The sequence below is a fragment of the Castor canadensis genome, chromosome 5 (assembly GCF_047511655.1).
Source record: "Castor canadensis chromosome 5, mCasCan1.hap1v2, whole genome shotgun sequence".
NCBI classification, from domain to species: Eukaryota; Metazoa; Chordata; class Mammalia; order Rodentia; family Castoridae; genus Castor; species Castor canadensis.
The window spans coordinates 153,080,619-153,104,127 of record NC_133390.1 but is presented as its reverse complement, the minus strand read 5'-3'; the positions used below and the strand labels follow the sequence as shown (position 1 = coordinate 153,104,127).

Here is a 23,509-nt window from a genome sequence, read left to right as displayed (position 1 = left end):
GCCTGGTGCTTCCAGGCCGCAACCCTCACGCTGCATCCTGAATTGAGAGGCGGGGGGGCGGGGGGAACTTCATCCTCCACCCAGAAGCACCAGCTAGGTGCGTTCACTGCGGGGAGTTGCCGGGCGGCCCGGGAAGACTGCCCAAAGAAGGTAGTCAGCCTTGAACTATGGCCTTAGCCTCGATTTGGGTGGGGAAGCAAGCTAGGCAGAAGGTTCAGCATTACTAAAAGCCGGGAGGCACAAGGGTCTTGTCTTGAAAACTGCAACGCCTCCACTCTGGCTGAGACCTAACGCATTAAACATCTCTGCTATGAGAGCTGATGTGTTTACCCCTCTCTTCCTACTTCACACTTTTGTCTCGCTGTTTTCTACATTTGCTTTTATATTTTATAGTGATTTTTAAAACAGAAAGCCTGTTTTTTCGTCTTAATGGTTGCCTTTAAACTTATTAAAAAACCGCTTAACAAATTATTAGCCAATGAGAAATCATTTTATATTGTCTTATATGAGAAACTTTTGATTGACACAATTGTAAGGATCTTTTGTGGGGTTATGAAAAATTTAATGTGTCTTTTGTCCTCACTTATATCTGTCCACGTTACCCCGGATAGGCCCAGCTTTTGTTTACATTTTTTAAGCTACAAAAACCTTTGGGTAGGGGAAACGTGAGTGTTGCTCAGTGGTAGAGTACACACTTAGCTTACACGAGGTCCTAGGTTCCGTCCTTAGAAATATAAACAAATCCTCTTTCTAAAATCTTTTGCCAACCATATGTTCACTTGGTTTCAGTGTCACTGCCAGTTTTTTGTTTTTGTTTTTTTTTTTGATACTAGGGTTTGAACTCGGGGCCTTAAGCTTGCAGCTTGAGCCACATCCCCAGCAAAGCCAGCTTTTATGCTCTAATTTTCCTGTTTCTTATTTAGACCCATCTCTCTCACACATGACTGGTGACTTCAGAGAGGGCAGTTTTTTTCTAAGCCTTTGTCCTAGATGAAAATGCCTTCCTGACAAATTGAATGTTTATGGAATTCTTGGGTGTCAAACTTCCCCTCAAAATTCTCTTGTCCTAGCCAGGGCACCCAGGGCACCCAGGGCTCACGCCTGGGTGAGCCTACCTACTCAGGAGGCAGAGATGAGGAGGATTTCAGTTCGAAGTTAGCCTGGGCAAACAGTTTTCGAGACCCTATCTCCAAAAAACCCTCCACCAAAAAGGGCTAGTGGAGTGATTCAAGGTGTAGGTCCTGAGTTGAAACTCCAGTACCACACACACAAAAAAAGATTCTCTTGTCCTTATCTCACTGTCTTCTCACACTGAAAATGGGAGCACATTTGGGTTGGTTTGTTTAAAGTCATTTGCCCTCAGAAGTCAAGCATGTTGCCAGTGTAAATCTCAGTGGGGCCCTTTATTAATTTTCTAGAAACAAATGATGTCTTTTAGCTTAGGAAAAGTCTTCTTCAAGTATGTTCTTGTCCATTTTTGAACAGATTTTGGTTTTTTTCCCCTTCCCTAGGACTATCACATTGGATCACCATTGTCAAATCTGTTCTGCTTCTCTGCATCTGGGGAGAGCATCTTTACCATCACAAGTTTAATTTTCTTCACAGAGTCAAGAGTACTGTTTATTTTCACCAATAAGCCATTTGATTCTGCTTGTTTTATTTTCCTTCATTTCAGCCAATATCCACTCTACCTCTGTCTTGATTTCACCTTATTCTCTTTGTTCTGTCCCTATTTCATATAACATGTGGTTTTGCATCTTGAGAAAAAAAACCAAGAAAGTGAAAGATTATCTGCTCTAATGCATATAAAAACTTTGATGCAGTGCACCATTTTTCTGGGAAACAGAATTACAGAAATAAAAGAGATGTTGAAAATATCATCCAAGAAATGTCTAAAAAAAGGCTCTGGGCTCAGATTGTTTAATGGAAGAATTCTCTGAAACTCACTGAACAGATCATCCTAACCCTGTAAGTCTGTACCAAGCCCAAAAAAGACAGAATGCTATTTCATGTTATGAAGCCACAGTTCCCCTTCTACCAATTCCAGGTAACAGCAGCATAGAAAGGAAAACTGCAGACCAACCATACTTAACAGTTTAGGGGGAAAATCTTGAATATAATTCAAGGAAACACAGTATTATTGCAAAGGAAATGAATAAGCTGTGATTTTGTCAAACGAGAAAAAAAATGATTGAAGGAAATCATTTACAGCCGTATATGGTGGTACATACCTGTTGTCCTGCCCACTCAGGAGAATGAAATGAAAGGATTGCCTGAGCCCACAAATTTAAGACCAACCCAGGCAACATAACAAGACCCCCATCTCAAAAAGAAAAGAAATAAAACATCAATACCCAAAAAAAACCCTCCTAATTAACCAGGAATGGGCTGGAGGTGTGGCTCCAGTGGTAGAGTGCCTGCTTGGAAAACACAAAGCCTAAGAGTTCAAAACTCCAGTACCAACAAGAAAAAATTAAAAAAAAAAATCTAATTAACCAGGAACAGCTGAAATTAAAATTTATTATTTATCACCCTGACTTTGGCAAAATCATTAAAGCTTTGAATGGTCTAACCAAAAGTTGTTCTCTCCCTTTGGACTTGTGGATAAGGTCCCCTAGCCAAACAATCCTCTTATCAAATGGACCAGGTGCATTTCCAACTTCTCTCTCAAGAACAGGTTTTACTTCCCTGACAGCTCTGGGAATTATTCAAATAGGCCAATCACGTCCCAGCAGGATCTAGGGAGTACCCGGTCCTCTGCTACTACAAAGCCTGCCCCCTACAGCTCCTGGTTGTTTACTCCACTCCCTGGTGCAACTCCCATGCATGGCTTGTGGTGTCCCCTGGACTGTGATTATATGTAACTAATAACTGCTGTCAGTCTCTCCTGTCCAAGTGTCAGGTGTCTTGTTTGGCAACTCCCATAACTTTAGGGTAGAAATCCCTACCTCACCAATTGGATGAGAGTTAATTAAAACAAATTCAAAAGACTGATACCTTATATTGGTGAGGCTGTATGGAAACTGAAACAGGTTTATTTCTGAAGTGCTGGGGATTGAGCCCATGGCCTTGCACATGTTATGAAACCTCCAGCCCCTAGATTGTTTTACAGCTGTGTTTTACCTAGTCTTTAAAGAGATTAATTCTAAATTACAGGAAAAAATGAAAAGCTCCCTTTTATTCATTTTGTTTTTTTTGTGTGTTGTATTAAGGATTGAACACAGAGCCTTGTGTATGTTAGCCATTCTACCCCTAAGCTACATCTTCTGTCCTGTCTTACTGTTACATTTTATTAGTATATATTAATTGTACAAAGGGGTTTCATTGTAATTCCATATATGCATATAATGTACTTTAATCATATTCAGCTTTTTTTTTTTTTTTTTTTTTTTTGCAGTACTGGGGTTTGAACTCAGGGCCTACAACCTTGAGTCACTCCATCAGCCCTTTTTTGTTGTGTTGTTTTTTTTGAGATAGGGTCTCTCTACTATTTGCCCAGGCTGGCTTTGAACTCAGATCCTCCTGATCTCTTCCTCCTGAGTAGCTAGGATTACTGGCTCACCCTGTTAATTTCTTATTCCCACCCCCTTTTTAAAAAATAATTTTAATGGGTTTCATTATTCCACTTTCATACATGCACATAACTAATCACCTCCCCCCTCCTTTCACCCTCCTCCTCCTTTTATTTTATCACTAAGTTATCCAGGCTGGCCTCAAACTTGTAATCCTACTGCCTCAACCTCCTGAGTACCTAGGATTATAGACATGTACCACTATGCCTGGACCTTGTTTATTTTACAAAGGTAGAATGATCTTAATGCCCAAATAATGAGAAAATTGTGTGACTGGCAATCATGTGTGTTCTCCATTAGTTTATAGGATCCATGTGGCCAGAATCCCTTTTCAAAATACCATATCACCACTTTTTTTTTTTTTTTTTGCAGTACTGAGGTTTGAGCTCAGGGCCTACACCTAGAGCCACTACACTAGCCCTTTTTTGTATGGGTTTTTTTGAGATAAGGTTTCATGGATCTATTTGCCTAGACTAGCTTCAGATCTCTGCCTCCGGAGTAGCTAGGATTACAGGCAAGAGCCACCAGCGCCTAGTCCATATCCCTATCTTAATTACTCTAGTAAGCATAATAATGGCTCCCAAAAATGTCCAAATCCTAATCCTCAGAATCTGTGAATATGCTGTTATACAGCAAAGGGACATTAAGGTTGAACAGAATTAAGGCTAGGCTGGTGGAGTAGATCAAGTGGTAGAGCATGAGGCCCTGAGTTCAAACCCCAGTACTGCCAAAAAAAGGAAAAGAGAAAGGTAGAAGAGAGGGAAAGTAGATGTGACTACAGAAAAGTCAGAGAGATATAACATAACTGGTTTTGCAGATGGAGGGATAAAGGGCCACAAGCCAAGAAATGTGGGTGGCCTCTGGAAACCAGAAAATAATCTCCTGAAAGGAACATAGCTCTACCGTTAATTTTCATCTCGTAAGACTTATGTTGTACTTCTAAGCTACTGAACTGTAAAATAATAAATGTATGTGGTTTTGCAACACTAAATTTGTGGTAATTTATTACAACAGCACTAGAAAAACAAACACAGACACATAACAGATGCTCATTTGATGAATGATGAATGAAATCACAAAAACCCTAGGTCTATAGATGAATGGGCAAAGATAGAAGTAGACTACTCACAGAATCCAAATGACCAGTAAACAGTTGAAAATGCTTTCAGCTTCAGCTTCGCTGATACTGAAGTGATATACATCAAAATCTATCAAATTAGAAAGGACTACTGTGATCTTTTGAGGCTCTACTCACTGAGTCACCTGGAAGAGGACATGGGGCTTCTTCTCTGGGAAAAATGTGCAGTTACCTCTGAACACCAAATTGGGACATGACACTTTAATCCATGCTAAAGTTTGGACATTTGTACTAAAACTTTTTATAGCTGTGCTTATTTTATTTTTATTTATCTATTTTTGTTTTTTTGAAACTGGATCTTGCTATGCAGTATGCAGCACAGGCTGGCGTGGAGCTCTCAATTCTGCCTCAGGCCTATGTCACCACCAACAGCTGTGCTTGCTTTATAAGGAAATGAAAACTTTTGAAATTGAGCCAAAGATTCATGGGAATTACCAGTAAACATCTCACGGGTTAACTGAAACAGTTATGATTCAAGTATGCTGAAAATTTTTTTTTTTTTTAACTTTCTTTTTGGTTAGGACTGAAGTTTGAAACTCAGGGCTTCCTGCTTGCAAAGAAGGTACTCTACCACTTGAGCCACACCTACAGTCCTATGCTGAAGTCTTTTACAAACCATTTTATAAGCTGATAAGCTGTGTACACATACACACACAGTCTGAAAAAATAAAAGTTAAACAAAAAATATTGTAGTGCATTCATACTACTATTCTTTACTAATGAACATTTTGCTTTAGATGGTTTATGCTTATGTTCCCCGAAAGATTTAATGGTCTGCTTCTGTTTTTATAAATGATGTATTGTTTTATATTAATAATTCATTGCACTGTAAATCTCATTACAAGATAGTAGATACAAAGTAAAAAGAAGCACCAGTCACCACCCCCAAGTGAGCTCTATGTATTCACATCTGCTTGTGAGGTAGAAGCCAATGTGAATATATTATGCCTTCTTCTTAAAACCCCAAGCATAATAAGATTATTATTACATCATGGAAACTTATGGTCATGCCCAAATCTTTAATCAATCTTAAAGAAATATGCACACTCCAAAAACTGTTACCAGATTTAATTTTTCTGAAAATTAGGGTAAATTAGTCCAGCTCAAAGTCTTCTTTGGCCTCTTGAAAACTTTTCTTACCTGCCTTTGATTCTTTCACTTGCCATTTGCCAACTGTTCCTCTCCTGAATTGCTGTCACCAAGCTAGGACAGTAATTGAGATGTGGAAAAAATAGAATGTCCTGATGATAATGTACTAATATGTTTGGTAATTTCTGACCTATGACATTCATATTTGTTACTCTGGTTTATTTTTGTTTGTTTGTTTTGAATTTGTTTTTCTGAGACAGGGTCTCACTATGTTGTCCAAGCTGGCCTCAAAACTTGTGATCTTCTTGCTTCAGCCTCCTGAGGGCTGTGATTACAGATGTGTACCACCACCTTCCCTAACACTGGTCTATTTTTATATGAGGTAATATGCACAAACTTAAAAAGACAGTAAGACATCTGCCAAGCTAGATATCAGACATGTATCCATACAATTATGCTGTGGACTGTGGAGTTCAGCTCAACAACTTAACTTACCTTGTTGTTGAGAAACAGTTAAAGAAAATTTCCTGGTTTGTGTTTTCCCATGTTTTTATCTTAAACCAGAATAGAGATTTTTTTTTTTTTTTGGTGATTTTAGTCATTTCATTTTGTATGTGTGTTGTGCTTTACCCTTTGCTACATATGGTGGTTCATCTTAACAGAAACAAATCTTAAATAATTCTGGCATAGTCATAACTGAAACCGTCATTTAAAGTTTTATAGCTGCAGTTTATATGAAACAACTTAGGCCGGGCACTGGTGGCTCACACCTGTAATCCTAGTTACTCAGAGGGCAGAGATCAAGAGGATTGTGGTTCAAAGTCAGCCCAGGCAAATAGTTTGCAAGACCCTATCTTGAAAAAAACCCATCACAAAAAAAAGGGCTGGAGGTGTGGTTCAAGAGGTAGAGCACCTGCCTAGCAGGCATAGGCCCTTAGTTGAGACCCCACCAAAAAAAGAAAAAATTCTTAGAGCAACATAAATATTAAATCTTGAGCATGCTCGGCATGCTCTGCCACTGAGCTACATCCCTAGCCCAACTTTTAAATTACCATCATGGATGTGTTTTTGAATATATATATTCAAAATATATATATATATATTCAAAATATATATATATTGAATATATATATATGTATATATATATATTTTGGTGGTGCTGGGCCTCATGCTTACTAGGCAGGCACTCTTACTGCTTGAACAACTCCATCAGCTGTATGTGTTTTTGTATCATATATTAGAAATATACTCAAATTGTAAAGTAATATAAGAAAGTTAAAAGCACTAAAATCACTCAAGAAAAAAAATCTAGCAGTTATAAAAAAGCTGTTGTATTTGAGTAAGTTTAATGTTATATTATCAATATTTGGTAGGTTTACATATAAGGCTCCAGTATCCACAGTGGTGTAATAAATAATAAAATACTATAATCCTCTTACCTCCATCTCCCAAGTAGCTGGGATTTTAGATGTGAGTCACCACACTGGGCCCTTATATTATTTTTTTAAAACATACCTCAGATGTGTTTAAATAATTTTCGTGTTTCAAAGATCCAATATGTCTTTTTTTTTTTTTTTTGGTGGCACTGAGGTTTGAACTCAGGGCCTCACACTTGTACTTGCGAGGCAGGCACTCTATCACTTGAGCCACTCCACCAGCCCTCAAAGGGGGCTGTGCATCCTATGCCAGTTTTACTGTGGTAGCTTGTGGGAGTCACTCCACTGCAGATGAATAAAGTGACTAGTAGTGGCTTCATAGGGCCCAGCTTTATTTCCTTTTCTGAGGCTTAGAACAAGCCTCAAAACATAGCCTCATCTATGCAAATAGATGAGAGCTGGGTGCTGGTGGCTCACACCTGTAATCCAGCTACTCAGGAGGCAGAGATCAGGAGGATTGCAGTTGGAAGCCAGTCCCAGGCAAACAGTTCACGAGACCCCATCAAAAATATGCAACACAAAAAAGAGCTGATGGAGTGACTCAAGTGGCAGAGAGCGTGCTTAGGAAACATCAAGCCCTGAGTTCAAACGCCAGTAACACCAAAAAAAAAAAAAGAGTATAACCCAGTTTCAGTTGGCCAATCTTGTAAACTGTCTTGTTCTTTTTTTTCAACACTGGGGTTTGAACTCAGGGTCTCCACTCCACCTGCCCTCTTTTGGTGATGGGTTTTTTCAAGATAGGGTCTCACGGACGATTTGCCCAGGCTGGCTTCAAACCGAAATCCTCCTGATCTCTGCCTCCTGAGTAGCTAGGATTATAGGCGTGAGCCACCAGAGCCTGGCTGTAAATTGTCATTTTTAAGAGACAATTATATGGTTTTCCAACTATGGGACTTGTCAATAACAGGCATTAAAGATCCATGGGACAGTCGGCCACCAGTGGCTCATACCTATAATCCTGTAATTGGGAGGACTGAGGTTTGAGGCCAGCCTGGGCAAATAGTTCACAAGACACCATCTCTAAAATAACCAGAGAAAAATGGACTGGAGGTGTGGTCAAGCAGTAGAGAGTCTGCTTTGCAAATGCAAAGCCCTGAGTTCAAACCCCAGTCACACACACACACACACACACACACACACGAAACAGAGAAGTTATAATGGAACCAAACTGAACCAGATTGGACTTTACTGGCAGCAAGTGATCAAAATATACCTATGCTGGACTGGGCTAGGAAGATAAGGTACCCAGCACAAGCACTTGGGAGTTACAAAATCAAAACTTATTTGTTTGGAGCAAATGTCTGGTCAAGAACTCTGATGTTGGGGGAAACTCTATGAAAAAGAGGCCACCCAACAGGTAAAAGATTCAGGTAGGATTGCAGTGATCTTGGATCTTCGGTTCTGAATCATCACCCACCAGTCATATAGATACCTGAAATACTAACATTGGTATTTCAGGTAAATGAAAACTGAACCCTCAGAAAAGAATAAAATGTAAAATAGAGGCTGGGGGCACAGCTCATGTGCCTAGCAAGCTCGCAGTTCTGGGTTCAACCCCTCAACCCCTCCACACACACACACACACACACGTAAAATAGAACTAATGAACAAGCAAATATAAAAATTCATAGTACTACCTGGGCTTGGTGGCTTATGCCTATAAAGGATAGCAGTTCAAGGCCAGCTGGAGCAAATAGTTCAAAAGACCCTATCTTGAAAATTCTCAACACAAAAAAGGGCTGGTGAAGTGGCTCAAGTGGTATAGTACCTGCCTAGGAAGCATGAGGCCCTGAGATCAAACCCCACACCAAAAAAAAAAAATCCACAGCACTGAAATGTTAATAGTTAGTTTTAGTGCTACATGTATGGATCAGTAACGTAATCATTGTACTATGTGCCTGGTCTACTTTTAAGAGAAAAGCATTTAAAATAATTTCATATATTAAATTTAGGAATTTTATTTATTTATTTATTTATGGTGTTGGGGATCAAACCCAGGGCCTTGCTCAAGGTAAACATGCAATCTACCACTGAGTCACTTCCCCAGTCCTAAGGATTTTAATTAAATGCTTAGAAGTCTTTAAGTTAGCAATTAATGTTTACCTGTTTGAAAAATTCTAAGTTGTTTAACCTGTAAGTTTTTTGTTGTGAGAGTGGTTTGCACATATTAACATAATGTTCTTTACTATTTAGTGAACTGTTCATTTGATAAATTAGATTAATATACTGAGCACTGAATAACACACAAAGGGTCACAGATTTTTTTCCTCCACACTAGGACCTTGACATCAAGAATCTTAAAAGGCTCCTGGGATATGAGGAAGCAATGTGCCTTTTCCTTACTTTTGGCCTTTGGACATGGTCCTGAGGATGGGAAGTTATGGCTGAGGCTGCATTAGTCATCTTGCTACTGGATAGCAGTGGGGGAAGATGGCTGACTGAAAGAGAAAAAGATACCCTGGAACTGCTGCCTTGGCCTGTGAGAAGCCTCTTCCACTGGGGATTTTAATTATTTGCAACTTTATTGCCTGCCTTACCACCTGCCCCACCTCTGTTCCTGAGCTCTCAACCTTGACAATCCTTTATTTTTTTTAACTTTATATGCTTTATTTATTTATTTTTTAATTATTCATTTATTCTCATGGGCATACATTGTTTGGATCATTTCTCCCCCCCCCGCTCCCCTCCCCCATCATCTCTCCCCCCTTTCTCTTCCCCCTCCCCCTCTCACTTCCAGGCAGAACCTGTTCTGCCCTTATCTCTAATTTTGTTGAAGAAAAGACAGAAGCATAATAAGGAAGACAAAGCGTTTTTGCTAGTTGAGTTAAGGACAGCTATACAGAAATATTCCTAGCATTGCTTTCGTGTACACGTGTGTTACAACCCATGTTGATTCATCTCTAACTGATCTTTACACTGGTTCCTAATCCCGTGTTAACCTCTGTCGCTTTAAGGTTTCTATATTAGTTCCTCTGGAGTGGGTTGACTGCCCTTTAGAGTCTCCTACTGATGCTCTCTGATGCTACCCCCAGAGATTCTGATTCTGATTTAACTGGTCCTGGGTGCGGGCCTGGCATGAGACTACTGAACACCCCTTAGCAGGTGATGGTAATGAATAACCAGGGCCAAGAACCACTGATCTAACTATAAGTCATCTCTGCTCTCCCTTTGTAATTTTATGGTCCTATCTCATCCTCTGGTTATCTGTGCTTCTTTCCTCTCCTACTAAGACTATGGGCTCCCAGATGGTCTTCCAAACAATGCATGCACCCCTTCATTCACTGACTCCAAGTACCTGGTACCAATGAAATTAGCAGAATCACCCCTTATTTGGAATTCAGGTTCTACAGTCGATGCTTAGCGCATAAATCAAAATCAACCATGACAACGCCCCTCCCCCCCCCACCGCCACTGCCCTTAGGAAGGCCCTGTCCTGGATCCTGATGTACTGTTTCCCCATAACCATCCACACAGACAATTTCCTGCTGGGCTTGAACAGAAAACTGCCTCTTCCATCAGGCACCAGAAGAAGTAGGTGGCTTATGTTTAGGGGCCACCTTGAATTAAAAAACCACACATTTAACCATGTACCTCACGCTCAGCACAGCAGGAAGCTCATGCCATGAACAATCCACAGGAACCAGAATGACTGACCCTACAGGAAACACACGTCTTCCATCTCACACCCACTTCTGAGCATATGGTACTCATATCCACCAGTGGGTGGATCACCCACGACACTTAACTTTTTTTGTCAAGGATTCAGGGTTGAATTCATGTGACTTTCTGTATGAACAATGTGCCTCCACTGCACAATTACATCCAGCTCGAGCAGCCCCTCCTCTTCCAGTACCTGCCCCACAAGCAGGTGGCCAGACGATCTTCTTCCCTCACATCCCTTCTCTCCCTCTCAGACTCTGCTGCTCCCTAGTTCTCTATCCTTGGCATGTCTCATTAACTCCTTTCCCCAGGGCTCTTGACCCTACTGAGGACTACTGAATCTGCATTAAAAAAAAAATGGTAAGATTTCCCTTCCCACTTAAGAGAGGTGTGGCCTAAGAGGTTTCCCCAATTTCACTCTGAGAAGAGTGGAGCAGAGGAAGAGCTCTTCTAGGCCTCAGAGGCTGGGTTTTCAGGATGCAGGGCACAATAAGCTTTTTGTGAATGAATGCATACATGGTTAAGAATGGGACTTCAGCCAACTTGCAAGGGACCCTCCCCACCTCTCAGATATATCCTGAAATCTAGATTTCACTTGCTTATCTGAAATCCCAGGCCAGGATTTTTGCCACATCAAGCCACAAAAAGCTCAGCAGTACTCACAGGCTTTTAATCTACAACTTCCTAGACTACTCCATCACTGCTCCAGGATGGTGGGGAGGGATGAAGAGGTATAGGCAGATAGACCATACCAGCTCCAAGTCCAAGAGGGAAGGGTCACGGTCAGGCTGGGGCCTGGGCAGGAGGGTCCCGGCCCCAGGTGATGAGGGAGTTGCTGGCCTGGGCAAGTTCGGTGATGGACACCCGGCCCCGCTGTCGGATGAAGTTGGCCACGGCAGCCAGTTCCTCTGGGGTTATGTAGATGAACTTGCCCCGGTCGTCAATCACACCTGTGGGGACATGCAGGTTGTGGGGCTGAGCCCTCCTAGGCCCTCCCCACCTAGCCTAAGAATACCCACCCATTCTTTCACAACTGGCTCACAGCAGGTCTCTTGCCTGCCTGCATCCAATCCTGTCTGGCATATCAAATCAGGTGCTCCTGACTATCTTCATCACCCCACAGCCAGCCCCTGGGTCTCAGCATGTTCTGCTTTAAGTGTGTCCAACTTCTCAGTGGCTCTTATTGTATACCCCTGCCCTACCCAGAATGGTCATCCTGCCTCTGGCTAGATACTCCCCAAGGCCAGGACATGTAGTAATTGATTCTCATTCTCTCACCTGTTAGAGTCCCGTCAGCCAGTAGGTCTTGGATACGGTTTATGGTATCCTATGAGAAGAACAATTCTCAGGGTAGAGACAGGTGCTATGCTCCCCAAAAAGAGACACCTGCAACCTCCCTCCTACTAAAGCCAAATCTCCTCCTCTCGCTCTGATGGCTGTCCCCAGTATGACTCTGCTTTTCCCTTGGAGGAGCTCCAGCAGGAAGGAGCTCTGGTCCTGGGCCCCGCAAGAGCTCCTAATGGAGGCTGTCTTCCATTTGGGAAGGGATGAGAAGGCAGCAGCAGTGGGAATGTACGGCCACAAAGTAGCCTGTTTGCAGGAGTTGTCAAGGTAACTGGATTTGGGCTCTCTTTTGGTGGAGGGATGGGATTTGAATTTTCTTTGTCTTTTCTGTTTGTTCTTTTCATATAATAGAAATTCAGGATTCCTAGGATGCGAAAAGATTCCTACACTCTACTCACTCTTGGGTTGGGGCAAATTGATGGGGGCATCAGGACTTTCTAACTTTAGGGCAGCCCTTCCATACCTCACTAGACACACAGACCCTGGGGCCACATTGCACATAACAGTCCACCCTTCAGGGCTTACCTGAGTCCGCAGGCCCACCTGGGAAGCCAAATCTTCCAAGAGCACAACCTTGGACTGCTACAAGGAGAGGGAGGAAAATGGAGAGAGGCTGGGATTGGACAAATCCCTTCCCACATGGGTACCCTCTGAGGTCTACATTCTGATCTGATCTGTTCCGTTTAAAAAGCTGTTTTGAAAAACTGTCACCAAGACTTGTGTTTGCCGAGAATCTGCCAAGAAAAGCACTGAGAAGGTGCAGGGGACAAGACATAGATCTACCCTTTAAACTCATAGACCAGCTGGTAAGATAGGAAGAAAATGCACAAGGAAAGGATAAAAGGCCCCAACAAGCTGGGTCTTTCAGGTTAGTGGATGTTCATTCTTACCTCACCTTTGCTCTCTACCCACTCAGCCTGGATCCCCCACAACCCTGACACACACATTTCTTTTCACCCAGTCTCCTCACACTATCAGAGGCACTGAGCCCATCCCTAAAATAACTGTTGCTAATGTTAATGAGCACTTCCCATGTGCAGCCCTGTGCCATGTTCCACATGCTACTCTCATACCCTCAGTAGAAATTTGAGTTCCCAGAGGTGCAACTGAGGATCCATGTCTGGGTCTACACATGTATCTGCCTCTGCCTCCCCCACAGACAGCATGTGACTGGAGAGAAGGTGGTCCTTTGCATTTCTGTAAATCTTCCACAGCAAATGAGCTGGGGGAGGAATGACACTGTGACACCTCCCCGGCTGCAGATGGCATGTGATTTGTTTGAAATGCCAAACTGTATGTGCAAGCAGGGAGACAAGCAAGAGGCAGTTGGGCCATGGGGTAACCTGGCCAACTGGCCTCTACCAACAAAACAGGGAACAGGCACTGGGCTCTCAGTGACAGCTCAGAGAAGAACCACAAAGTCACCCCTGTGGTCCCTGAGGACCTGACCTGAGGTACTGCTAGGTGCCAAAAGTGTGTTTGAAGAAAAATGACCAAACAGACATACAAGCCCATCCGTGGCCAGCAAGTGGAATAGACTGATAAGAGCAAGCTATCCCTACAACTATGCTCTATGCAGAAATCTTCTTCTGGCTCTGGAATCCTAAGTCCATAGGGGCCAATCCCTTGGAGTAAGAAAAAGGTGGGTGGACTGAGTTTCGGAAGTTCTTTTTTCTGTAAGACAGCAGCTATGGGAAAATCAGCCAGCACAGGCTGAAGAAACTCCTAAACTCCAAGAATTTGGAAGACCCTCTAAAATGGAACTTCTGGGAAGCTACCAAAAGCAAGGGCCAGAACTGCCCTAGGGACTTTCTTCTGGCCTCTGAGAGGACCAAAGGAGACTCCCTCCTCTAAATCCACATAGGAAGGCTTCCTGGAGGAGGCACTTCAGGACCATGTTGTGGTCCACTACGTAGGTATGGACAGCAAGATCCAAACAGCAGCAGGACAGTGTGAGAAATCCTGCCCAGGACAGCAGTCTCTAATCAAGTGTACCTGATGGAGAAAGAGCTCTAATAAAGGGAAATGCTCAGTGCCAGAGGGAACAGGAGCAGGACCCTCTGAAAGCTGCCAGCATTTCTTCCTCTTAGGGACCTTGGGTCCCAGATTGTGAGCCCAAACCTTCATTGTAGCTGGGAGGCATCTAAACCCAGCTCTCTTGAGGAGAGGTGGGGAGGATTATACAAGCCCCGGCTCCTTGGCGGCCCCTGGTACCACCCCCACCATCGCCCCCACTCCCTCTGCACTCCTTCCCTCAGCCGCCTCTGCACCTCTGAGTTGCACTTAAAAACCTCTCCCCTCACTGCATCCTTTGTGGGAGAGAAGTTGCTTAGCAGCAAAGCAGATCAGGACGTGCTTATGTAGACCAGAGTAGCATCGAGGAGGCCTTTGAGATGGCTGTGGATGGAAGGGACATACTGTTGCCCCACCCTAGTTACAAAGGAAATAACACCCTATTTCTTCTGGAAGACCCATATTCCTGGTCAGGAGCACATGGCAGAGGATGCCTGTTTCAACTTAGCAGAGCCTCAGTGTGACAGAAATGACAGAAAACACATGTAAAGAGACTTGAAAACACAGTGATTCACTAAGCGTAGGGTCTGAAGAGCAGGGGAACTGTCAAACCAAGTGTGAGGAAGCCATCAGAGGCCTGAGCCTCCCACACAGAACCAGGTCCTTCTCCACCTCTGGGTCCAAGGGGAAGGAATTCTGCTGGCCTGGATCTGGCAACTCAGCCCCTCTGAGCCCCATGCCCACTTTTGTTTAAGATTGACTAAACCTTCTGCAGTGCCCACTACTGCCTGCCCAACTTGGTCCTGAGAACACACACATACGTACACACGCATGCACATATAGCAGGAGATGACACCAGTGCTCTTCTGAGTCTCTTACCTTAATGTAGTTAATGAATTCTGTCAAGAAGCTGTGTGACTAGAGGGGCAGAGAAATTAGGATGAGTGTCTCCCTGGCAAAGACTACAGGCCTGGCACCAACTACGTGTACTCTCTGCTTACCTGAGTGCTGCCTGCCTGTCACACCTACCTGTGTTCCCTCCCAACCACCTGCTTGCATAAACGGCAGAGCCTTCTAGGGTATGGGGTGATGGGGCAGCACTACTCTGTTAAGGACAAGGTTCTGGCCACAAGATCATGCTAGTACTGATGCCCAACTGCCTCTCAATATCCAGCCAGGGATGTCTAAGGTGGGGTAACCGACCTTGGGCCTGACACAGGCTGCCTTGGTATCGTAAGTTTCCCTGAGGTGGTAGACCCACCTGCTCTTCAGTCATGGTCTCACCCACACCCTCCTCCTCCACCACGAAGGCCTCCTTCAGTTTCAAGTACTCCTCATGCTCCCGCCGGGCCTGCTCCTCTCGGGCCTTTCTCTCCTCTTCCTCCTGTGAACAGAGAGAAGCAATGGTCAGGTATTTGGGGCAGACGCCCACCCATCTCTATTCTGGGTCCTGCTGTCCCTACAGGGCATCAGGGCATACAGCCCATCATTTTCTCAGGGATAGAGCTCTTTTAAGACTCCCATTCCCTAGCCTCCAAGCTAAAAAACAGGCAGAGGCCCCTCTCATCATCAGCCCCATTACCACCCAGACAAAGGCTGCTCAGTCCCTTTCCCTGCCCTCCCTGCTCAGGTTATCAACTTAGCAAAAGTCTCTTGAAAATTCTGCCACAGCTCTATCCAGTCACATCCAAACTTCATGAACAAATACCAGGCTCCACTTCCTTACCATCCATGTACCCAGCAGTCCATTCCAGTCCTGTCTGGCTTCCATGTACCCAGCTCCACTGAGACACCTCCTGCTATAGTCTCACTCATGCCCTCCACTTCACAAATCCAAAGGGAAACCTTCAGGCCTAGATCCCTGTCCTCTCAGTGATGCTGATCATAGCCAACCATCTCCTCTTTCCTTCTTGGTTTCCATACCCCACCTTCTCCTTGGCTTATTCCTACTCCTTGGGCCACTCTTCCCACCTCCAACATTCAGTCCTGTTCCTGCTCTGTCCTCCAAACTCTGTCTGGGTGACCTCACCAAGGCCCACAGCATCAACAACCACTACCTTGGCAGTGACCGCAACAGTTGTATTCCCACCCAAATGTTTCCTCCCAAACACACAACTGGTGCCGTCTCACAGCCACTGAACAGACCCTGTGATCTACCCCATATGTATGGTCCTCCTGTTGGGTCCTTGGCTACATGAATCACACAATCATCTGGATGGATGCCCTGCTCAGAAATGAGGTCCCACGTATTGCTTTTTTCTAACTTCCACAAAATTTCTTATTCCATCCATATTGACACCACTCACTACCTAGCACAACAGCCTCCTCCCAATCTAATCATTTCCCAGACCACTCAGAAAAAATGTTTCTAAAACATGAAGCTAGGGCTGGCAGAGTGGCAAGCGGTAGAGCGCTTGCCTAGCAAGCAGGAGGCCCTAAGTTCAAACCCCAGTACCACCAAAAGAAAAGAGAAAAAATATGAAACTAATGCTAGGGCAGCTAATAAACAAGCTAAACCCGGAGTATCTTACAGTGACAGAAAGTGCTGAAAACCAAAACAAAACAAACAAGCAAACAAAAAAAGAGGCTATGTCAAAGATGCACAGGAAACAAGTGAAATGGTTCCCAATGGCCAAAGCTAGAACAATTTGAGCAGCATCCTTTTACTAACGTGGTATTGGATGATAACACAAAGTGCAATATAAATACCCATGGGATGTAAAGAAACAATAAGGAAGAGACAAATCTCCTGTGCAAAATATTTCTAAGTAATTTACCCAGAGCTGGGTGTTGGTGTCTCACACCTATAAATCCTAGCTTCTTTGGAGGCTGAGATTGGGAGGATCTTGGTTTGAAGCCAGCCTGGGCAGAAAGTTACAAGACGCCATGCCCAAAATAACCAGAGTAAAATGGACTAGAGGTGTGGCTCAAGCAGTAGAGCACCTGTTTCGCAAATGCAAAGTCTTGGGTTCGAACCCCACTCTCACCAAAATGAAAAGAAATTATGTAGGTACTCTTCTCTCAGGGAGTTAGAGTACAACTCTCCACTCCTTAAGTGTGGGTTGGGGATAGTGACTTCTTTCCAAAGAAGCATAGGAAAGCAGGAAAACAATGTAACATTATGCTCAGATTATAGCTCAATGTTTTAGCACTTGTATAGCATGTACAATGCCCTGGGTTAAATCCACGGCACCACAGCAGGACAAAAATAAAAATAAAGAAATAACAAACAGAGGTTTACTTAAAGAAAGAACAAACAGAGAAGGAAGGAAGGGAGGAAGGAAAGAAAGAAGCCAGGTGTGGTGATGTATACCTCTAATGCCAGCACTTGGGAGGGTAAGGCAGATCTTGAGTTCAAAGCCAGTGTGGGCTATACAGCAAGATCTTGTCAAAAGGGGCTGATGGGCTGGGCACTGACGACTGTAATCCTAGCTACTCAGGAGGCAGAGATCAGGAGGATTGTGGTTCTAAAACAGCCTGGGAAAATAGTACATGAGACCCTATTTTGAAAATAACTCACACAGAGCTGGTGGAGTGGCTCAAGATGTAGGCCCTGTTGAGTTCAAGACCCAGTACTGCAAAAAAAAAAAAAAGGGACTGATGGAGTGCCTCAAGTGGTAGAGAACCTGACTAGCAAGTGTGAGGCCCTGAGTTCAAACCCCAGTACTGCCAAAAAAAAAAAACCAAAGATCCTGTCAAAAAAGAAAGGAAAGGGAAGGGAATGCTACTACAGTGGAGAAAGCTGGCAAATACCACCTCAGCCTGCTGACCTAAGTTAGCAGTAAATCAAGTGGATAAGGTATACCCTTGAAATATTCTGTTGAAATGGAACGTTACTTGTCATCTTCTCCCCCAAGTTTATAACCCCAGTTCAGCTCAACTGGTAAAGCATTTGCCTAGTATGTGCGAGGCTCTGGATTCCATCCTCAACACCTCCTCTCCCCCGCAAAAAATCTATAACCCCAGTCTAATTATAAGAAAAATATCAGCTTGGCACTGGAGGCTCATGCCTGTAATCCTAGCTACTCAGGAGGCAGAGATCGGGAGGATCACAGTCTGAAGCCAGCCTGGACAAATAGTTCATGAGACCTCATTTCAAAAAAGGGCTGGTGAAATGGTTCAAATGGTACTGAGTTCAAACCCCAGTACCGCAAAAAAAAAGAAAAAGAAAAACATCACCCAACTTGAATTGTGGAACATTCTACAAACTACTTGCATAGTATTCTACAAGCGGTCAGGACTGACCTGTGGGTATGGCTCAAATGGTAGAGCATGCCCAAAGCCCTGGGTTCTAGTCTCTGGTACTGCAGAAAATAAAAAATAAAATAAAAATTGGAAAGATCATCAAAAACAAGGAAAGTGTGACAGTTGCAATCCATGGTAGCCTAAGAAAACATTATAATTAAAATAATGGTATCCTAGATGGGGCCATGGAAAAGAAAATGGATACTAGGCACAAACTAATGAAATGTGACGAATGTGTACTGTTTAGTTAATAGTAATATATCAGTGTTATCCCCCCCATAACAAATATGTCCTTACAAGAAAATATATCAACTTTAGTTGTAAGAAATGTACCAGGATCTTACAGTAAGGTAAAATGCTAACAACATGAGAAACTGGGTAGAGGGAAAAAGGTCTAGAACAGTGAACGTGCATTAGGCAGGATCAATATTCAGAAAAGTGAAAAACTTCTCTGCTGGTACCTCAACTCCCAGCCCACTCCTACCACTGCTACAGTGCCCACAGCCAGGATTCCTGACATCCAGGGTCTTGAGACAACAGGGCCAATCAGAAGCCAGCTGGGATAGCCTGGGCTCTTTACACACCTCACATCTTTCTGCTGTTCCCTGTCTTGGGAGCTTGGCTCTCAGAACAAGCAAACTCTCATTAACCACCAATTCCCAGAGCACCTTCTGCTATGCTGGGCCTTAAATGGATCCACTATCTCTAATGATGACTTTAACAGCTCAAGGCCCTTAGGCTCAAGATCCCACTTACCTCTCTGACCCTCTTCTCTCTTAGCTTACTATGTTCCAGTTACTCTGACTGCCTCAATGATCCTTAAATGTTCCAGGCATACTCTATAAATCATATTCATAAGAATCCCCATCTCAGGCTCTGCTTTGCAGCAGCAGCTTCCACAGGTGGTATTTTGAGGCCAGGGAACAAATAAACCAGGAGCTACCCTGTGCCTGATCCATAGCCCAGCTTCTAAGATGTAGGTGTTAGGGAGCTGTATAGGAAACAAGGCTGGCTGGTTAGGGGTCAGAACACAGGGTTGGGGGTCAACCTCACCTTCTGCTCCTCCTCCAGGCGAAGCCTTTCCTCTTCCTTCTTCCATTCTGCCTCACGCTGGGACTCCAGGCGTTTCCGCTCCTCACGTTCAGCTTCCTCTGCCTGGAGAGAGGCCTTCATAGGGGCAAATCCCCCACCCCCAGATGATCTGCCAACTTCCCTGATAGGATAGGGAAGGCAATATCTGGACCCAGAGCACAGACCAAGCCTGCATGAGACTGAGACAGGCAAGCAGCAGCCACCAGCCCAGCCAAAAGAACCCCAAGGGCAGAGACTTTACAATAAGGAAGGCTGGGTCCTTCCGCACCTCCCAGATCCCCATCCCTCCTACTTGCCTCACGCTGGGCTTTTCGCGCCTGTTTCTCTTCTAGCTTCCGTAATTTCTTGGTTCCAATTTTCCCTGTCAGATGCGTTTCCACTGGTTTCTCAATGCCTTCTTCCTCCTGGGCTAGGTATAGTTAGAGAAAGACAATTCAGGTCCTAGCCAGAGAGAATTTGCCGTGATTCTTCACATGGGGAGCCCCTTTCATCTATCTCTGCCCTCCAGAGGCATCTGCTGTAAATTTGTGTGTGTGTGTGTGCATGTGTGTGCGTGTGTGTGTGTGTGTACATGGGATTGGGGAAGGGGAATGTAAGGCCTGGGGACAGATTCAACTTTAGATAATAGCATAGCAGTAAGAGGGAGAGGCCAATATCCAAATGTCTGAGGATCACAGATGGGAGTGTCTTGGCGTGCAGAGGTCCCTGGCTTCTGTCTCTATGCCAAACCTCCATGAAAGGACAGCCCTGTGGGGAAATTTATCCCAGTCTCAAATCTGAAATCCTCCTCACTTTAGTCAGGAATTATTGAGCATTGTACGTTCAGTCCCTGGTCAGGATTTTCCCTTTGTCCCACCAGAACCAAGCTAAAAAGACAGCCCTAAACCCATAGATACCTGAAAATTAAAGATCTGCTGACACCTGAGTGGTAAGGGTATCTAACCCCCCAGGAGAGGTGACTCAAAAAAGGGCCTCTTTTTGTTGTTTAGGTTTTTTGATTGTTTTTTATTTTTTTAGTGGTACTGGGGTTTGAACTCAGGGCCTCTCACTTACTAGGTAGGTGCTCTACCACTTGAGCCACTCCAACAGCCCTTTTTGTGTTGGGTATTTAAGAGATAGGGTCTTACAAACTATTTGCCCAGGCTGGCTTTGAACTCCGTAGTACCTCCTGATCTCTGCCTCCTGAGTAGTTAGGATTACAGGTGTGAACCATAGGAACCCAGATTTTGTTGTTTTTTGAAATAGGGTTTCCCTATATAGTCTAGGCTGGCCTAGAACTCCTCACAATTCTCCTGCCTCAGTCTCCTTAGTACTGAGATTAAAGTCACCTGCTGCCACCATGCCCAGCACATTTTTTTGTTTCTGTTTTCAGACAGGGTCTGGCTGTATAGCCCAGGCTGGCCTCAAACTCAAGAGCTTTCCAGAGGCAGGCAGTGGGGGAAAAAAAAAAGAGAGAGAGCTTTCTAGCTCCTCCTCCTCCTGAGTGCTGGAATAACATTTGGCTCAGAGGGTCTCTCTTATTTTTTCCTTGGTGGTATTGGTATTTGAATTCAGGGCTTTCTACTTGCTAAGCAGGTACTCTACCACTTGAGCATGCCCCCAGCCCACAGGGGGCCTTTTTTTGAAACAGAGGGGCTAATGCCCAAGATTCAAGGCAAAAGTACAAAATGTCCCCAGTTTCTGGGAAAAGGCCAGATACACCGTTGTTAGACTTGAGCTAGCTTTTAAGTACTAGAGGTGGAAATACTCTTTTCCCCAATCTTAAGGGCTCTGTTGGTCTTGCAGCCCCAGAGATATGGTGGCCTTTGGGTCAATAGGAATGTCTCTATACCCAAACTCCTCCTCTGGGGTTATAAGTGACCCTGCTCCAAGAAGGTGCTGGGGCATAAAGGGTGGATTGAGGAACTCTTTAGGTCAATCTGAAGACCCTTGCTCTCCTGCTTGGACACTGAGAGTCAAGATGAAGAAAGTGGGGACTTGCCCAATGGAAGAGGGATTGGGGCCCATAACCATTGTCTCCAAGGACCAAAGTCCAGGTCCCATGTTTCTATCCACTCAACTCTGTGGCTCCAAGGTGTGTTTCCTACACTGTTACTTCACATTCCACACCCCCATTTAGTTTTGGGGACTCATTTATCATCCTCAGTCCAGCCTTCCTCCCCACAAGGCTGAGCCCTTCTCACCTGGGATTGCAGCTTCCTCCTCATTCTCATCCACTTCTGCCCAGGCCACATGCTGGGCTCGACGATGGGCCTGTAGGCGACTGCTTAGGTCCCTCCTGCGCCGGGGCCTGCCTCCAGCTCTCTGTTCCTCAGGCTCCAGGGCACGAATCTGGGCTGCCCGGCCTGCCACTACTGGCTCCTCCTCATTGTGCAGTGGTTCTTGACCAGCTTTGGGACGAGAGGAACCATGATGCTATCAGGCAGCCAAGTCCTCCCGATGCCAAGGAAGAGTAGCATCCTGGAAGCCTCACCCCTCCCCTGCTCAAACTCCTTCCAAACTCTTGATACTGGCAGCATAAAGCTTCAATTTCACAGTATGCCTGTCAAGGACTCTACAACTCACCCCTTTCCTCCTGCCTATAATGAAATTTTCTCTCCTCTCAACACCCAACCTTTTCAGCTGGCCTGTTGGAATCCTCCCACCCTGATGTCTCCAGATCTCAATAAAAGTCCACTGCAGCACTATACTTACTTTTTGCTTAACACCACCTGCTGTGGTTTTTTATGGCACCCCAACTAGAGAGTACACTTCTCAGGCAGGGGCTGAGTCTCCACCCCTAAGAAGATTTGTTGCGTGGCTATCTGCTGTCCCTCAGTTCCTCTCTCCCCTATCCTTGGAGCATGTCTGTGCTCTGAAATAGCTGTGGTTCCAGGAACCAGACACAAATCACTATGTTGACAAGACATAGGGAAGAGAGAGGGGCCTGACAGGTGTATCTGTTCTGGGTCTGCATGGACTTCTTGTCGAATGCAGAACAGGGAGGAGGGGAGGCCAAGGCAGCATGGGTGCTGTCCTTGGTGGGAAGGGAGAGAACTTCAGAGAGTTTCCTAGAGCCACCTCCTTTTCCTTCCAGCTAACGGTGGGCAGAAAACACTGAGATTGCCCCGTCCCTGGCAGCCAGTCTGGAGCCAACCTGGGAGGGATGGGAATCCCTGCGGCCTCCCCTAAGAGTGCAGAGGCCCAGATGGTAAAGAACGGGAGTGTGTGCCAGGGACTGGCCTCTGTACGTATGATGTGCCAAGGGCCGAAGAGAAGGACAGGGCAAGACTCTCGCTCAGAGACAGAAAAAGGGCGTAGTGGCGCCGACCCTGGGTTCCCGGGTTCGGTCCCAGCCCTGCAGCACGGGTCCCCCGTCGTGCCCACGTATGCGCATGCGTGTAACCCGCAGGCTGGAGCGCATCAGTCCTACCGGCCAAACAGGCGCATGCGCATACGCCGCAATGCGACGGCCTACCAAAACTCAGAAGGCCCAAGAACAGGACCCAACCGACCTGGCGTGGTGGCATCTCTTACCTGTTGCCCCCCGGCTCCGAATGCGAGTCAAGAATAGGATAAGGCCAACAAGCAGAGCTGCCGCCACCAAATACACCACCGGCGCCACCATGACGACGGTCTCCCAGCAGAACCAGCGCGGGGTCCCGCACTGAGGCCCGGATCGCCCAGGACCCGCCCACTGCCCGCATGGCCCCTCCCGCTTCCCACTCTAGGTTCTGCCCCCACCACCCGAGTCCGCCAAGGCTGCGCGCTTCACGTAGACATCTTAAATTTATTTTTAAAGAGTTACAGGACAAAAAAAGAAAGAGAAAAGACAAAAGAAAATAAAACAAAAAAGAGTTATAGGAGTGTTCAAGAAATGTTACTAAGTGGAAGTTATCGTAAATGGTTATTGAAGTTTTAAAATCTCCGGGGCGGAGGAT

At 44.9% G+C, this 23,509-nt stretch overlaps 1 protein-coding gene and 1 long non-coding RNA gene across 3 annotated transcripts; one reads left to right on the top strand and one right to left on the bottom strand.

The window, feature by feature from the left end:
• The first annotated feature begins 29 nt into the window (after positions 1-29).
• Positions 30-2,318, top strand: LOC141423380 (uncharacterized). The gene is made up of 2 exons (XR_012448185.1): positions 30-150; positions 1,512-2,318. It is a non-coding gene; the product is annotated as an uncharacterized lncRNA (long non-coding RNA).
• A 9,226-nt stretch (positions 2,319-11,544) lies between these two features.
• Ddrgk1 (DDRGK domain containing 1) lies at positions 11,545-23,282 on the bottom strand. 2 transcript variants are annotated; one of them, XM_074074435.1, is made up of 9 exons: positions 23,106-23,281; positions 21,773-21,979; positions 19,882-19,998; positions 19,551-19,648; positions 15,514-15,636; positions 15,132-15,170; positions 12,765-12,821; positions 12,174-12,222; positions 11,545-11,845 (listed from the first exon to the last, which is right to left on the bottom strand). In XM_074074435.1, exons 1-9 carry the CDS (start codon positions 23,194-23,196, stop codon positions 11,679-11,681), a joined length of 948 nt encoding a protein of 315 aa, XP_073930536.1. In that variant the 5' UTR covers positions 23,197-23,281; the 3' UTR covers positions 11,545-11,678. The 2 variants fall into 2 exon arrangements, with proteins under 2 accessions (XP_073930536.1, XP_073930537.1); XM_074074436.1 differs by lacking the exon at positions 15,132-15,170 and having other exon boundaries at positions 23,106-23,282.
• Positions 23,283-23,509: the final 227 nt, after the last annotated feature.